The sequence below is a fragment of the Tyto alba genome, unplaced genomic scaffold, assembly GCF_018691265.1.
Source record: "Tyto alba isolate M040663 unplaced genomic scaffold, T.alba_DEE_v4.0 Super-Scaffold_1000006, whole genome shotgun sequence".
NCBI classification, from domain to species: Eukaryota; Metazoa; Chordata; class Aves; order Strigiformes; family Tytonidae; genus Tyto; species Tyto alba.
The window spans coordinates 28,388,871-28,406,423 of record NW_024881272.1 but is presented as its reverse complement, the minus strand read 5'-3'; the positions used below and the strand labels follow the sequence as shown (position 1 = coordinate 28,406,423).

The following is a 17,553-nucleotide window of genomic DNA, read 5'->3' as shown; positions in this document are numbered from 1 at the left end:
CATACCCTCCTGTTCACAAACACCAAAAACAGTCCAATTCACACACTTGTTAATATGCAATTTCCAACACTATACAAAATCAGGCTGTTAATCCAAATTAATATGATCTAAAGTGCAGCGTAACAACTAGCAATAATACCTATCATATTTAACTCAAAGCTAATTTAAGTAAAATATGGAAGATAACGCTCATTAAATCCGAGCCTTGTTTTGTTGAAGCTATTATAAACATCTGCAGACGCTGTCAGTCCACCTGAAAGTTTAAGACACTAAGAAAACAAAAGCTTTAAAAGTAAGAAAATTTTGGACAAAATAATTTTCCACTGGCAATTCTGGTTTGATCTCTGCTGGGTTTTTGATCCAACGGTGGAAAACACCTACAGTGGAAGCACAAAGGTTCTTGGCCAAACCCTGTTTCCTGCAGCACAATCTACAGGTCAAAGCAGGAGTGAAGGCAAGGCTGAAAAAAAGACCTCTATAGAGTTTATTCTTCTGACCATATGCCAGCTAGAAGTTTTAGCACATTCTGAAGTCTCCAGCTTTACAAACCAACTTGTGTCACTTAAGTAGCACTGGGCAGCTGCAGCACTAGTGAGGATTCGGCCTGTAGCAAGCAAAAGGTAAGATCATCAGTGAACAAGTATATGTGGGGTTACTGCACTGTATGTTGATATACAGGCACTTTATTGCTGGAACATGGTAACCATTCTGCACCTATGACTTCAAAAAATACATATCTTTCTTCAGTCTGATGTGTTACTTAAGTCTTTAAGAGAGAAAGGGCAATAGCTATTGGTCTAATTTAAATAGTTCTATTCTGTCCAGCTGAAATGCATTACTACATTCAAACTGAAACCTGGCCAGCATATTTTGTGAACTAAACCAAGGAAACATTAGTGGCAGCAAGTCATCTCATTGAGAAAACAATTCCTACAGCTTTGCAGTGCCCCACAGCCTCAACAATGTGCTGGGCCATTTGTTTACCAGTGACCAACAAGGAACAGTGTCCCTCACTGCCCCAGCAGCCCCCATCTCCTGTGGATTTGGGGCATTTTTTAAAGGTCTCCAAGCCAAAAATTAAGCCTGACCCGACTTAGTACATGAGATCCCAAAAAGCTGTAAAGACGGTATTTACTGCTTGTGTTTAGCAATACTGGTTCTGAATTCAGAAAAGTAAACAGAAAAGTACTCAGCAAGAGGGTTCAAGCTACGTAAGAGCATAGCATTACCACAGAAATGACAGGAGTTGGTAATGCTGCATAGGCAGACACATGAAGAAGTAGTAAGATTTGTTTCTCCAGTTAATTTCTTGAAACAGGGTTTTGTCCCACAATTTAAGACTGTCTTCAACAGGAAACTAGTGGCCTCTCTTGAGGGACACCAAACTAGAATAAGGAATCACAACATATAAAACAGAACAGCTAAACTGAGGTGTCCAGCTTTGCTTCTGCTCTTGCATACTTACATAATTTCTTAATTCTAAACATTTTAGACAACTGGGAGGTTGTTTTATTAACAGCCACATACACAGGCAGTCCTTACATACATATGCACAAAGGTAATCAAACTCCTAACAGCAGTGACAAAGCTTGCCAAGTTACGTTCAGACTTTGGAAACCATCCACGGAGTCATAACTGGAAGGCTTGTGTGAGGAAAGAGGCAGAGCAGCAGCACCCCACAATGCAGATGAATGATGTTACTGTAGTCAGTTGTGTCCCAAGGGATATCACAGTCTGCTGCACAACATGAACAGGCTGTGGAAGTCTTCACCCATTCCTGTACTTACCAAATATACTCATGAACTGTTAGGTAACATTCATGAAGCTCCTTTAAAAAAAGAAAATAGTGAGGAAAAGCACTGAAGCACCTTCAGTGGTGGTTGTGGTAGACAAATTTCTATTATTTTATTATGTTTTGTTGGTTTGAGTTTTGGTGGGGTTTTTTGGTTTTTGTTTTTGTTTTTGTTTTTGTTTTTTTTAATTTTATTTTTTTTATTTTGTTTTGGTTGGTTGGTTGGTTTTTTTAACCAGAAAGATCACATTTAAGAAAAACAGAATTAAGGCTTCGTCTACATCACATATTTGTTCTGAAGCAGCAAAATCCCTCCGGCTGAAATCACCACCCCACTGAAGTTAGAAATGGCACCTTTAGACTGCATTTCATGTGCTAACTATTCCCAAATGCACTCACAGCCCAAACCAGTATCAGGTATTCATTCTGTGCATAGTATGCAGTTCAGTCCAAGTATATCCTTAATTGCAACATGGAAAAGCCAAAACTCCTGTAATACTTGGTGGTAATAGCACACATCTAATACCTGACATCTCTAGACCTTTCCAGAGATGTCACAAAGTAAAATGCAATACATAGATGGCAAAGAGTGCAGATAAATCCAATCTCCACCAGGAAGGCAGTTTGGTTCACTAGTCTGACAGGAGGAAAATAAAAGAGAACCCATTTCAGACACTTGAAGGGTATGAGCTGACTTACTGAGGGATCAGATAAGCACTAAAGCCACCACGAAGCAACTGCAGAACATACGGCTGCAAGTGGAAAACAAGAGGGAAAAGCAAAGAAATCCCTTCTGGCAGCAGTGGACGGTTAGATCAGACCTCCTTGTGCCAGAAACACAGACACACACACCACCGATCATGAGTCACGCCACATTTTTGCCTGGTTTCAGCTTGTGGTCCGCTGAACACTGAGATATCCCCCGAGCCTCTCCGTTGGTCTCGGCTGCGTTCACTCCCGAACAATGTCTGTCAAAGAAATTATTTGTAAGTGCTGGAGCAGAATCCTGCCTCAAATCAAGTTAAATGAATGCAGATGGTAGGTTCCCCACAGAGGTGTACACACCCCAGTGGGTTCCACTGGCACCCATCCCCAGTCTGATGAAGGCCTCAGGAGAGGAGTACATGGCAGTGTTAGACTGCAGCACCTTCTTTAGGGACATCGTATCCTTCTCTCCCCAGAAAGGCTGCACAAGACCAAATAGCTCAGGCTGCTGATGCAGTGACTCAAACCCCCCTATATTTAAAAGGGGGCCTTACGCTGACAAAAGGATGCACAAATTTCCCTCAGCCTACAGTACTTTTCACCACTTGACTTGTTACCCTGAGGTGGGAACATTTGTCTGACCCCTCAACACCAACAGCCTGTCTGGAAGCATCTGTTACATAGCTGTTACTACCATTTTCCTTGTTACTGCTTTCCAATAAAAATACCGCCATGCCAGCAGCACCTCTTGGAGGAACCTCCATCCGCGTGATCCAACCAGACTGAAGAACACACTGACCCCAGAGTATCACGTTCAGAGTCCACTGCAGAAAATTCTGCCAGCACAAAGCCATGATCCAATTCACTCGTTAACCAAGAGGTAATTGGTCATTATTCAGCCATAGCACACTGAGGAGAAACACAGACATGAAGTTCTGTATGTTGCAGCTGGGAGTTTGGAAGTCTGGCCTTCACCACACCAGAATCCAAATAGTGGCATGTGCGCGAGTTGTATTTAATCAACCTCCAAAAAAAAGAGGAAGGATAAAGCATCCTCCTTGCCTAAAACCATAGCTCTTTCTTCCTCAGTTTATCAGCTCAGAGTATGTGACAGCTACATAAAGACACTTCAGGAGAAGCTATATATACGGTGAACTTTTCCTCAGAAAGCTCTAGATCTAGGTCATCTTCCGTTTTCTGGGAGGTAGGAAAAAAAAAAAAAAAACAGGTTACTCATTAAACAAGAATACAGTTTATAGAGGAAAACAAAGACTATTTGGAGCATGAAATTTTGTGTTAATAGTATTTTTTCTTTCCTAAAGGATTTTTAAAGATAAAACTAATTAGTCACTAAACATCGTGTCTCTGAACACCCGACTCCCATGCACTGTAAATCAAGAAACCTGCTATATTTAAAATAGAAATGGGCATTCTTTGGTAAACTTACTTTCAGTAGTTTAGTCACACAGTAAAACAAATACAGCTTCAACTTTTAGAAATTCCAGAGAGTTTGTCTAAATTCAGACATAATATAAAATCCCTCCTTACACCTAATTTTGGTTCTTATAGATGACTGACTGGAAGTATTATATACAAACCAGCAGCACGCCAGGCAAATTATCATATGAATCCACTCCAATGGATTAAGTACCACACTACCACTTCCAGTTGAGGACGGAGTGGGAGAACAACTGAGCATCTCACTTAGGTTTGGGCCAAAGGGCATCACCTAACATCCCTGCTGCTGGAGGGTACCTGGCTATCACTGCCACTACAGCATCACATGGATGCCACTAGCTAGAGAGGTGTGCCTCTACCAGGGCAGACAAAGGAGTCTTCTTGGTTCACAACAGACCTTAGAGTAACACTACCTCTGCAGTGCTTCTTATTAGTTTCCGATTTGCAGATCCCTAAAAATTGTCAAGTAGAGGTACAGACCTGTATGCTCAGTTTAATGACTATAGATGGAATTTTACTAGCTCTTGTAAGCACTGTAAAAACATCCCACAGCGCCTCAGAGATCCAGGAACTAAGAAGTGAAAAGGAACTAAGCTAGAAAGGAATTAACAGTTTATTTAAATAAAGTATTTTTTCTTGAATTTTAAAAACGATAGTTTTCTTCCAAGGAGGGCAATATACTGTCAAGGATGCCACTCTCTACAAGATAATCTGCAACTGCCCTAAAGTCTACAAATCTATAGATACAACATTACAGAACTCTGTGAGGCAGACACTAAAGCGATTACTTAGTCATATTTCATAAGCTAAATTGACGATATATGGACGCAACTGCAATACAAATCCTAATACTTAAACAGAAAACAACTAAAAGAAATCCCAAAACATCAGAAACTGACAATGGCACTTAAGCAAGTATTATTATAGAGCATAAAATATACAGGTGTTAAAATATGAATTTCAGTGTCTTAACTAAATCTAAATTTAGAGCATTAGTTTGCTAATCTGAGCCCTTCATATAGTTTCCACTGAACATAGCAGTTAACTGCTTTCTGTAAAGCAGTAGTACAGACCAAACCAGTTTAGCGGTTTGGTAAGTCTGTAGTCAAGCACTGCTTGCATCTGTTTGCTCAAAACCTGAGAGCAATCACATCTCTTTCTGAGCTTTAAATAAAATTAATTTATTTAGCCAAAATAAATACAGGTCAGTCTATACTGCAGAATTATACTATGTCTGAATTACAGATTTCGACAACTACATTAATAAAATACTGTGATTAACGTTCAGTGCACAGAACAAACTCTGTATCTGGGTTTAATTACAATGATGAATAAAAGTCAGACACAGGCATCGTCCCAGGGCAGTCATGCATTATACTGTCCCACAGATACTGAAATAATGGAATCTGATGCACTTTGATCTCTGAGATAAGTCTCCCACAGCTCTGAAACAGAAAGGGCAAGAGAATCCAGCCTCATCCAATTCTGCAACGTTTGCACACTGAGTCATAAGCGATTTGTATCCCCCGCTACCAAAGATGCATCTTATGGGAATAAATAAAGTCAGATAAACATTGCTCCATTTTCTTCTGGCTAGAGCTTGTATAGAAATCATCAGGAGAACCATACAGAGTGAGAGCAGTGAGGACTATAGGGAAACCTTACAGTCTCTACAGAACTACTGTCCAAGTATATATAGCTATGTTATATTTCTGGGTTATATTCTAGATATTCCAGTCTTTTTTTTTTTTTTTTTTTTAAGCAGTTTTGCCATAACAAAGATTAGAAACTGGCAGTATCTGGTAAATGTAATGGTTTTAATCGTGGCTGCAGGACAGCAGATTTCTTGGTTTTGTCCAAACCAGCACTGACGGATTGATTTTCTGCTTACCACTGGATATTCATGCAGCTTCATTAAATTTTATTAGTCATAAGCCAGGCACTTCCTTGATGATTCTAGGACCTCTCTTAGAAGTCCAAACTTCAATGGCACATGGGCTAGCCACAATCTCAAGCTTTGGAAAACTCAACATTGTCAGCCAGCTGAGATTTGTCTTTGACTGAAGATGAGGTCTTCCCTGCATGGGGCATTTGGCCTTGGAGTTCAGTGAACTACATACAAGGACCTCTTCTGAACTGTAGTTAGAAATACAAATGGCTCTAAGTGGGGAAAAAGCAGATGAGTGGACACAGAGGCCTCTCCAGGGCCCAAAAAATATGATCAAGGGAAACAGGTTTCAGTATTGCAGGGATAATAGTCTGCACATTCATCACTGCATGCTGGGGCTAAGGGAGGAACTGAATTTCCTGAGTCACAGTTTCTCTCATTCCTCCCACAGTTTCAGTCCTCCCCCAGGCACCTCAGGTCTACATCATCCCTAAACTAAAAACAGAGGAAGGATGAGAACGCTCAAAAATCAGCCCAGCCTTTGATACAACGGTATGCGTGTGCGCGCGTGTGCGTAGCAGAGAGCATGCGCAGGCATTCTGGTGGATCAGCAGAAATGCCCGATGCAATAAACCAGCTGGTTGTGATTTGGCTGACGCAACTGCGGTTGAAAGGACGGTTCTTTTATCTCCTCCTCCAGTTGCTGCACGCATCTGCTGTTTGTCCGTGTCACTGAGCGTGGATCATGGCCCAGCAGCTTTTATGCCACCAGCATTCTGACTTTCTTCTTCACTGATGAGAAACAGAACGGCTGGCAGATTCCTATGGAGGACTGGTAAATAAAACAGCCACTCTCTATAACTGGTTTCTTGGAAATTGTTTCATTAGTTCATAGGAAAGTCACAGTTGATTTGCTTTAGTCCATTCCACAGATCATTATCTCTTCAAAACATAAAACTGGTTTATTTTCCATGGTTCAGAAAGTCCAGATGTGCAGCTGCCGATCACAGAAATGAACCAGTGGTACGTACAGGAAACATAAGAGCTTCCCTAAACACACAGTGGTCTTAGATTTTGGGGAGGACAATATTGCTCGTTTGGGTTGGCTTGCCTGAAAGAATGTGCAATCTCCCAGCATAATGAAGATTCAGCATCCTGATTAGGCAAGATTTCTTATTAACATCTCCACGGCCTCTTCATTTCTACTAATTGAGCATCTGGGGCTGCCAAATAAACACTGAACTATCAGATTCCAAAACAGATTTTAGGAGATTATCTACTGCCTTAAACAGATCTTCTAACAAAACTCCCTCTCTATAGCAGCAAGTCAGTCATAAAATCCTGCAGAGGTTCATTTTATAATAGAGGAATATTATTTTATTAAAATAAAATTATCATGGAACACTTTACAAACATGAATTAAATTACTGAGCATGCCTGCACTAAAGTTTATTACTCCTTTACTTCTCATTTTACAGTGAGGAAACTAAAGCACATAACAGTTAAGTGACTTGCTAAAAATTACAATCTAAACAGAAGACTGAACTAAGAACGAGGATGGCTTATGCTCAGGCTGCTAGAAAGATTTTTTGGGTGGATTTGGTTTTGTTTAGTTTTGTGGGTGGGGGTTTTTTTGGTTGAAGTCCACAGTACAGCTTTACCCAGCAAGAAGCTACACATGACTAGCTCTGCTGTGCCAGGTCACTGCTGCGGCTGCCCCCCAAGAGGTTGGCACAACAACAAAAAAGATAGCATCTTCTATAAAAACACCTCCTACCTTCAGGAAGCTAGACACATCTTCAGTTCTGAGACCTTCATGGTGTCACGGCAAAGTTTTCTTGCAGTCTAAAACAAGACAGAAGCTTGCTTTGCCTTTTAGAGTCAAAGAACAGTGACTCTTCAGCTTTTTCCTCTGAAGAGGTTTTATTCTAACTCAGCCATAACATCCCTGAAAAACCTAATTATTTTGTAATTCTTTGGTCTCTTAGGGACTGTTTCATTAGCTCATAGAAGAGTCATGGCTGATTTGCTTTAGTCTATTCCACAGAACATTACCTCTTCAAAATATAAATACGTTTCTCTGTGTGTGTCTATGGAGAGGCATTAACAAGGACAAGCACAAAGACTGGAAGACACAAGTCTGTCACAAGCAAGCAGTGTTATTTCTAGTTTCTTGACCTTACGCTCTGCAACTAGTTTGACTACAACCATAACCAGGATCTGCAGAAGTGTTCATTAAACCAAGATTCTTTCCTTTGTTGAAGTGATGAACAGGAACACGGGAAAACAGGAGCAGACCTTGTATAGCATTTTGATCCAACTTAAGACACTTCTTGCAGAAATCCATGAAGAATAGCAAACAGTACTTCATCAAATGTTATTATAAAAATATTCTCTTCTTTTTAAAATTCCTCTTGAAAATCTTCTGGCCAGAATGGTTAGGAACAGATCTTTACCAATTGTCAACTCAACAACAGTGAGTCTAGAAACCAGCTCTAACTTTCATAAGAGAAGGATGATAACACAGAACTCAAACACCAGCATACACTCCCCATTTCCTCTAGCCATGTCTAACACATATTTATAACCAATTGGAGTTAATAATCTATTTTAAGCAGGCAAAAAATTATACCATTCAGCCAATATTCATTAAAATATTAGTTAAAAACAGTTTATGAATGGGTATTTTCAAGATTAAAGTTACCTAAATGTGGTATCACTTGGTATCCTTTATTTTCAGGTTTCCCTTCTTTCCTCTTTTCTCCCCCTGCTCCCCCAGCTTCTTTCACTAGCAAAATGGAGGACAGCACCAATCAGCCAGCCTGGCAGGCTACACTGAAACCAGTATACACTAAGACAGGAAATACAGGTGCAGTTTTTTCTAACTGTCACCTAGAAAGGAAGCTAGATTTAGCACCCTCAGGAAACTTTCTGTCTAGCTCTGATTACCAGCAATACAATTCTCTAGACAACTTGCTAAGTTCTTCAGACATGGAAGGAGTGTCATGGCCTATTGTTCACTAACCAAATAATCTTGAATGCTATCACAATGAAGCTCATAATACATATATTTCATTACTGTCTGGATAAATTAACTGTATATCCCTATAGAGATTTAAAAAAAAAAAAAAAAAAAAGTTTATTATTGCTTTGCACTTACAAATAATTTACTAGAACTGCACCATAAAACAGATTTCCTGAATGCAGCTGCCTACCTAAATTGTATTGTAGCTATTCATCAGGAGTGACTTTATCACTTAGTGCTTGGTCTTTCACAGTCAGAGATATTATTGCAGAATACTACTATAGCACTTGTTCATTTCTGAGAATGAATTATATAAGGTAGCTTAAGCAATCATATTCTTGAAAAGAAGTGAACACAAAACATCACTGGCTCACTCTACCATTTCTTATCCATGCAGCAAACTCTCAACTTCAGCTCCTCTGTCATTTTCCTCACCAGAGCTGATCTCCACTGAGGGCACAGCTGCCAGAAGGCACTAGCAAGCAACACACCAACAAAGAGACATTCTTGTTTGAAGCCCTTTGAAGTTTCCACCAGACTGAAGAATTGTGGACTGGAGCAGTATTTCAGTTCACATCCACAAATGCAACTGTAATTCATACATGTCATCACTGAGATGTGGAGAACAAGCAGAGAAAATATCAGGACCTGCATAGGCAATTTTTAAATACACTCCTTCCTTTTACATTAAAGGAAACTTACGAGTTGGTTTGCTTTTTTTCATGGCCAGCTTTCCATCTGTAATGTTTTCCCATAGCATCCTACTTTCTCTTATGCTGTTCCAACATATACCAACCATTCTAGCTTTGCACAACCATTCAATGTTAAATTATAACATGTTATACTACCACACTCTTCCTTCTTGTACAATACAGGCAATCACAGATGATCCATCATCTCATTTGCGACCCAAGAGAATTTTGTCCAAATGTTTCTATAAATGGGTGCAACTCCTATATCGGAATTAATTTGGTTTGCATTTTTTAATGATATTGATTACCATGCCTTTGAAAAGACAGCATCAGAACACCAAGGTAATATATTACTTAAGTCACGATGAGAACATAGAAAAAGATTTGTTTCTCTGTTGAGCAAAACATATCCAACACATGTATCCACAGGGGCAAGTTTCACACAGAAATGCAGAAAATTCAAAAAATTTTCTGACTGTTCAAACTGGGGACTACTTCAAGCATGTTGGATAAGCAACATTCCAGGGCTGCATCTACTGCACTGCTCTAAGGCCGAGGGAATCCTGGAGAGTGACTTACTAGACACTAGGGGCACCAACATCACCAGTTGCTGTGCCCCTTCCCTAAGCTGGCAACAGCTGGAATGAAGCATGACAAGACAGATGGATGGGCATGAGGTTGCGATGCATACAGGTGACACTCAGCTAACAGAGGAGGCCCGAGGAGGCTACTGCAGCAACCTTAGTTTAAGAGAAGCCATGAGACATCATAAATTGTGCTTTCAAAACCTGGTCCCCAACAGCTTTTGGAAGATTATGGGACCACAACATTGGGTTAAGCTCATGTTTGTCATCTCTCGTCTCATTTTGTGCCTACAGTCTAATCAAAGGAGTATCCAGGTCAAAAGATTTTAAATTAATCCCTAAAAAAAAAAAAAAAAAAATCCACAATCCACTAGATCTAGTGAAACACTTTATCTGGGCCTGTAAGACAACACAGAGTGGTACTGAGTACTGGAGCACACTTCGGATCTCTTCAAGTAAAGGGCTAAAATACTTTATTAGTTTATCTGCCACATCAACATATCAAACATGCTTTTATGAGTTCTGCATCAATACCAAGAACTTGCGCTTATTTCTCATGCTTTCAGCTTCTTAATTTAGCAAGTGGTATATATCTTTTTTTAGAAGACTGCAGTGTATTTTGTCCACAGTAGTACTTAGAACTTAGAAACTCAGGGAGAAAAGATGTAAATTATTCTGTACTTTACTATATAAAATTCCAGAGTTTTATAAACTGGCCAATTATTTCCTGCAACTATTAAGGAACTATTTAAGAATAGAAAAAGGAGACAATGATTACGAAAAGGAGCACATCTGTTCTGCAAAATAAAGCCTCTGAGAAGAACTACTAGAAGTAAGAAAAACTGGAAAAAACAGCGAACTTGTCTGGAAAAACAGCAGAAGGCATATTGCCAACAGATGGCGAAGAAGTCATACACAGAAAAGGAAAACAAACTTGAAAGCATACTCAGTTTTGAGGACTTGAGAAAAAACAAAACCAAAGCTAACTCTTTCCTAATCACAGACTCACTGGTTAAAAATGGAGTTGCATGTGCTTAGCACTTAGAAAAAGAGTCATAATTTCTGGGTTCTAAAATGGAGGCCTCCAAAATTAGCATCTGTCTTTGAAAATGTTGATCCACTCTTGAAATCACTTCCTTTCCCCAAATCACACAAACACACTCCTTTTTTGGTGTGTTTTAATTATTTCCCATGTTAGCCATTAAGCTTGATGCACTGGAAAGTGTCTGATGCTTTAATGGACCACTTTCACATTAACTCAAGATACCTGTTTAAAAAGATGTTTTCTCTCGGAAGCCGTTCTGCTGTAGCTTATAACACATACTGCCACAGAAACTGAGAGCACGAAGACAGGTCTATGCAGAGCCTCTGAATGGAAGTTATACTCTCCGTTACTCCATGTGTCCATACTGCCAATCCAATTTTCAATCTCACTTTTGGAAGCAAGAATTTCACACAGCCAGTTCAAAAGCACTCAATGATAAAAGAAATTTGACATGCAATACTGAAATGACTATTGGGGGTGCATTTTGCAGTTAGAAACAAATAGCTAAATAAAAATCACGGCTTAACAAGATTCCCATATGGATGCCCATGGCACAATCCTATCAGAACACAAAAAAGTATTTTAAATGTCAAAATAATACAGAAGTTACAAGAGACATAGAAGTAATTTTCTACAACTGGGTATCTTCACCCAACAAGCTTCCTTCTCTTAGTTTGCATACCTTGCAAGATCTATTCAGGAAGTTGACACATCATCATTGCAAACGCAAGAGAAGCGAACATACAAGATTTTATTCTCTTCGAAGATATGTCCATCCTATGGCTGTAATTTCAGTAGTTAGATTCCAAATTGTTCACCTCCCAGTTTCTTGCACACATTGCTAGTTGCCACAAACAATTTTCAAATTCATTTTATCCTCTTCCTTGCTTTCTTTCCTAATATCTAGATATTATACACGCTCTAATTCTGGTTAAGACACTATGAAAGAATCACCCCAAACAACAACAAAACTCTTAAATTCCCATTTGTAACACCGAATCCAAGCTGCCACTTGAAAGTTAAAATGAGAGTGACTTATTGCTAGCACAACAGCAATAACTGAGCATAAGGAATTGTTCACATTTAGAGTCCGGGTTGTACATCTTGTAACCCCCAAACAATTTAAAATTATAAATCCCTTTGACCTCAAAGTGAATGAAATGCTGCAAAATATCACAGGTAAGGCCTTTTTAAAAAAAAAAAAAAAAAAAAAAATCACAAACCACTGTGATTCAAAGTCTGTGTAAAGGGCAGCTTTCAATTTTGGCTACATGAGACAAAATGCTACCTTAATGTGAAGCTTTATGAATTACTAGGATCATCAGAGGAGCTTTCAGGACAAGCAACAACATTTGAGACAGCCAAGCGCCTAGAGGCGCATCACCCAGTGCTACACAGCTCTCCAACTGAGGAAAGTTTTGCTATGAATTCACTTGCTTGATAACAGATACCTGTAGGCTCATTTATTTCACTGTCCACTGTGTCCTCAGTCAGTCATCCACACTTATGAAGAAGTAGTTCTTCATCAAGAAAAGGTAAAAAAAAAAACACTGTGCTTTTTCTGTCACTGGATATCTACACTGAAATCCATACGAGAAGGCCTGCATGAGGCATATACTTGATTTGTGACTCTTAGAAGAGCTAACAGGTTGTTTTCAAAGGGAAAAAAAACACCTCCACAAGTCTTCCTAGAATCACAGATGTAAACGCAATAAATAGCACAAACAGTCGAACTTTATATTTTGACAAAAATACAATGCATTACTAAACCGCATGGACAATTCAGGCTTAATTTAGAACAACACAACCTTTAAAAAACGTAATCTGCCAGCAAGCACTTTCTTTTTACTGGACTTCAGCAGACATAATTCAGAAAAAAATTATCCACATCATGGAATTTATTTTAATATTAAGTTTTTGCACCCAAACAAAACAAACAGGCATATATTGCCAAGGAACACCAGTGCAGCTTCACTGTACCATCAAGGGTTGCTACGTATGGGGCTTCTCTTCAACACTTACGGGGCTTCCTATCAGGGCGGTAATACTTGAAGTTGTTAAAGCATTTGTAAATTACACGTCTGCCTGGTTAAATACTTCCTGCAATTTTGTTAATTATATGTTAAGGTCTGCAACTACAGAATGACTCCCATCCTACAAAACCGAGATCTCTCAAGCCACCCTCCAGAAGTTGCGTCTCAACTGTCATTTCTGTAGATTTCTCTGGAACATATCCTATTATCTCAGATAGGAAAATACTTTTAAAACTTGAATAAAAGGTGCAGTTATACCATTGGAAAAAAAAAAATAAAAACAACAAAACAACAACCAAAAAAATTTCCATTTTTTTAGTGCTGTACAACTGCTTACTGTAGATGGCTTGTTTAGGGTAATATACATTTCTATATACGGGGATAAAGACCACAAGGAGCAGACAAGTGCAACCCCAAGTTCAGCCTCCCCTTTCCACGGCCACCCCTCCGAGCAGCGGCCAAGAGCTGAGCTTTCCTACTAATGCCATCACCACTCCACATCAACGTTACCATCCGCTGCGAGGAAAGCGATAAAAGAAAATACCCGGCCTTTAATTGCGCCCCCCCACCCCCCCCGATTCGTCATCAAAACGTAAATTAACAGATTCCCTCAGAGACAGGGGAAAGAAAAAAAAAAAAAAAAAGCGAACAATGGGAAACACTTCCCTGCTGGTGCCCCACACGACCGAGGGAAATAGGATCCACCGCGCTGGGAGTTACTTACTGGGGATCAGATGCTGCTAAAAATACGGGAGCGAAGCGCGGGCGGCGGCGAGCGCGCGCGGACAAAAGGCGGGCAGGGCACGCGCCCGCGGTCCCCGTCCCGGAGCGTCACCCGTGCAGCGCAACGCCAGACGGTGATGTCACCGCGGGCAACAAAGGACGCGGCACCGGCCGGCCAGCGCCTGCCCTCCGCCGCCGGGACCCCGCGGCCGCCCCCTGCCCGGCACCGGCACCGCCGGTCCCGGCCCGCCGCTCCCCGCCGCCGGAACCTCGCCTCCCCCCGCTGCGAGACTGGAAGAGACAAAGCGGCTTCCCTACACCGCGCCCCCCCCCCCCGCCCCGGTACGCGTGAGCGGAAAGGGAGCGGTTCGGGCGGCCGCCCAGCGCAGGAGCGGCGGCGGGGAAGGAGGGAGGCAGCGGCGGCTCCGGGGCCGGCCCTCAGGGCGAGCGGCCTGGCGGCTGCCCCTCAGCCTCACCCGCTTCCCCAGGGCCCCGCCGACCCTCGCTGCCCGCCCCGCTTCCCCCGGGCCCTCCGGCCTCCGCTGCGGCGCTCCCCGGGGCCCCCCTCCCTCCCCTCTCCTACCTGATATGGCGGCGGCGGCTCCTGATCCGGCTCAGCTCCGTCCCCGTAGCTGGCTCGGTCCGACTGAGACTCGTGGAGCAGCGAGATGTCATCCGAGGTGGGGGACTTGAGGCAGTTCCCCATCTTCCCCCGCCTGGGGAGCGGGGCTCCCCCTCCGCCGCCTCCTCCTCCTCAGGGACGGACCGCCAGCCCCCGCCGGCGGCGGCTCCGCTCCCTCAGCCTCCCCGCCGCAGCGCGCAGCCCGCAGCCGCCCCGCCGGGGAGGCTCATGCCAGCCCCGGCCCTAAGCGGCTTAGCAGCAGCTCGGCTTCGCTCCGCAGCTGCCCCGACCCCCGGAGCCGGGGGGGGGGGGGGGGGCGGCAGGACTGGCCTCCCACCCCCCGTAGGGGGGGGGGGCGTGGGGCAGCGGGCTCCGGTGGGGTCCGCCCGCCCCGCGGCAGCCCCGACGCTGTTCTGCTTCCTGGTCACCAGCTCCCTGCGCACTGGGCTTTGTCGCACGGACCGCCCCGGCTCCTCCTCTCACTCCTCCCCGCCGGGCCAGGGTAGCAACCGCGCGGCCCCCCGGTGCCTTGCGCGGCCCCGCGGAGCCCTGCGCGGCCCTGGCGGGACGAGGCAAAGCGGGCCGGGATGGGGGCACATACACACGCACACGCACGACCCGTTCGGCTGCCGCCGCCTGCAGAGCGATGGGCTCCCCCCCGCCCCGGCCCCCAAAATGGTGGGTGCCGCTTTGCTCCACCCCCGGGAGCGCTTTGTTTTTGTTTGTTTTCCGGGCATGGCGGTGCGGAAAAGCCGGCCTGGGGGGGCGGCTGGGGGGGTCCGGCCGGCGGTACCGGGAGCTCCGGCCTCTCCGCGGCGGCCGCTGGGGCTCCCCCCGCCCCGTCCCGGCTGGTGGTGGTTTGTGTGAGGCCAAGGATCCGTCCCCGGCGTGTGGTTCGCCCCTGGGTTGTTGCTGCAGGGAGGAAGCGGGGTTCCTCTGGCTGCTTATCGCCGGCATTGCTCGAGTGGGCAGAGTTTGCAGTTGTAGGGGCAGTGCATTGAACCCCGAACGTGGAGCAGCAGGCGCGTATTGTATCACTTCTGTGTTTTTGAAGGTAGCCATTCAGGCTTTTGATCTGATAAGGAGATACTAAGATAAGCCGTGTATTTATTTTCTTTTTTTTCCTTCACCAAAATTTACTCATGCTGGGATATAGGTAAGTATAGATAAATGCAAATTTCAAGAGAGCAAATGCCCCTCTTTCACTGCGTCGTGTTTGTACAGAACCATGTAGAGGGGTATGACACTTTCTCCTTTACAAGGTGATCCTTCCAGTGTTCTTTCCAGCTTTGTCATCTGGGACAGTTCCTCAGAATCCCTCCTTGGCTTTCAGATTCAAACCATGGATTATATTTAAAAATCCATTTTTGTTACAGTATTTTTGTTAAAGTGGAGCAAATTCAGTGCAGATGAGAACATCTAGAAGGCATGGTCTGTAACGCAGTACAGTATGGACAGTGCTTACCACAGACTTCCCTGCTATTCCGTATCAGTCCTGGTTTACACTAGAGCTTCCACCTTGGGCCAAAGCATCTACAATCCAGTTGTCCATAGTGACATATTTGGCTCTACAACCTTTACTTAAGCATTTGAGGAGTCCTGTGGTAGACCCCTCAGCCTGGGAACAGACTTTTTGCTGATTATCCATATGAGTTCTTCCTTGAAGATTTCATTTAATTACTGTAAGGACTTTTGGCTTCCTGCTTATCAATGGATAACCTAAATAGCCCCAGTGTAAAATCTGTAGCAGTATAAAAGTTATTATTGACATTTATGGGGTTCAAACACAGCTTTAGGCTTTTCTAAGAAACTGATAATACAAATGGTTCACAAATCGTGAGCGTTGCTTGTGGTGGAGAGGCTTTGCAATGGAGTACTGTAAATAATAATGACTATTGGTACGTGACTTGTTCATTTGGATGTTTAGCCTATGAGTATGTTGACTTGGTTTAATAGGAGAATGAGGCAAGCAGCTGTTGGAGAGGATCCAGCCTCACCCAGTAATGATTTCAAGGTTAAGGCAATGTCAGAGCTCTCTGCTATGAGAACCTTGTGCTGAGGCTCCAGCTCTGTTACTGGTATTTTCAGTTGTGCAGTGGCAACATCAGGAACAAGATTACTGGCAAGTAGAAAGACTTCTTTATTCAGCTGTCATTTCATGGTTTGTTCTCTGTGTGGAGCTTCAGCCTGTGTTGGTGTAGCTCAATCTAGACCACAGGCATGGGCTACACTGCGTTGCAGTCCTGGTCCTGTACAGTGTGGAGGTCCTGTGGGAGCATATGGTGCCTCCCCACTGTCTGGCATGCCAAGATCTCCTTTCTTTGGAAACCAGCATGCAAACATGGGTTTCTGGTCTCATCCTCATATGCAGCTAGGACACAGGTGGGATATACTCTGGGGTCCCACAGTATAGATGTTGCATTTATTGACCTTGAGGCAGATCTCCAAAAGGAATAACTGCTAAGACCAGTTAAAACTTTCGCATTAGTAGGTACAGGATGCTCCAAATGTGGTCTCCATTTAAAAGATGGAGACTTGTCAAATGCCAGAAAAAGATCTGCTTTTCATGGTGGACTCACAGAGACCAAAGAGGAAGCAGCAGTTTGCGTTTGGCCTTGCAGTGTGTCAGGCTCTGCACCCCTGAGAGCTCTGGACGAGGAAGAGCTATTACCAGTCATTACTGCGTTCTTCCAAGTAGGAATGGCTTAAGCTACTTGTTTTTCTAATCCATTCACTCCTGTTATGTCAGGTAGGTGGTTAATAATGGCTTTGCACCACCAGCTCAGAACTTGTGTAGCGGTCCAGGAGAACGGAGGATGGAAAATTCTTGTGTTCACGAATGCACAGATGTTGTCTTTTAATATCCCTGCATATGCTGTGGTGTGATTGTGAGGCTACTCCTTTTGCTACCACATTTTTTGCAGCTTGAGGACAAGAAGGCAGCTCAAGAGCCTTTCAAGCTAGAGGTTGTTTGTAACCATTTGAT

General features: G+C 43.2%; 1 protein-coding gene across 1 annotated transcript in view; it reads right to left on the bottom strand.

Moving 5' to 3' along the window:
* The window catches only part of RNF11 (ring finger protein 11), a 33,690-nt gene extending 18,684 nt beyond the window's left edge, over nt 1-15,006 (bottom strand). Inside the window, exon 1 of the mRNA XM_042808358.1 lies at nt 14,529-15,006. Coding sequence (XP_042664292.1) covers nt 14,529-14,651 — 123 coding nt within the window. The 5' untranslated portion in view covers nt 14,652-15,006. The remainder of the gene's footprint in view (nt 1-14,528) is intronic.
* Between the last annotated feature and the right edge of the window lie 2,547 nt (nt 15,007-17,553).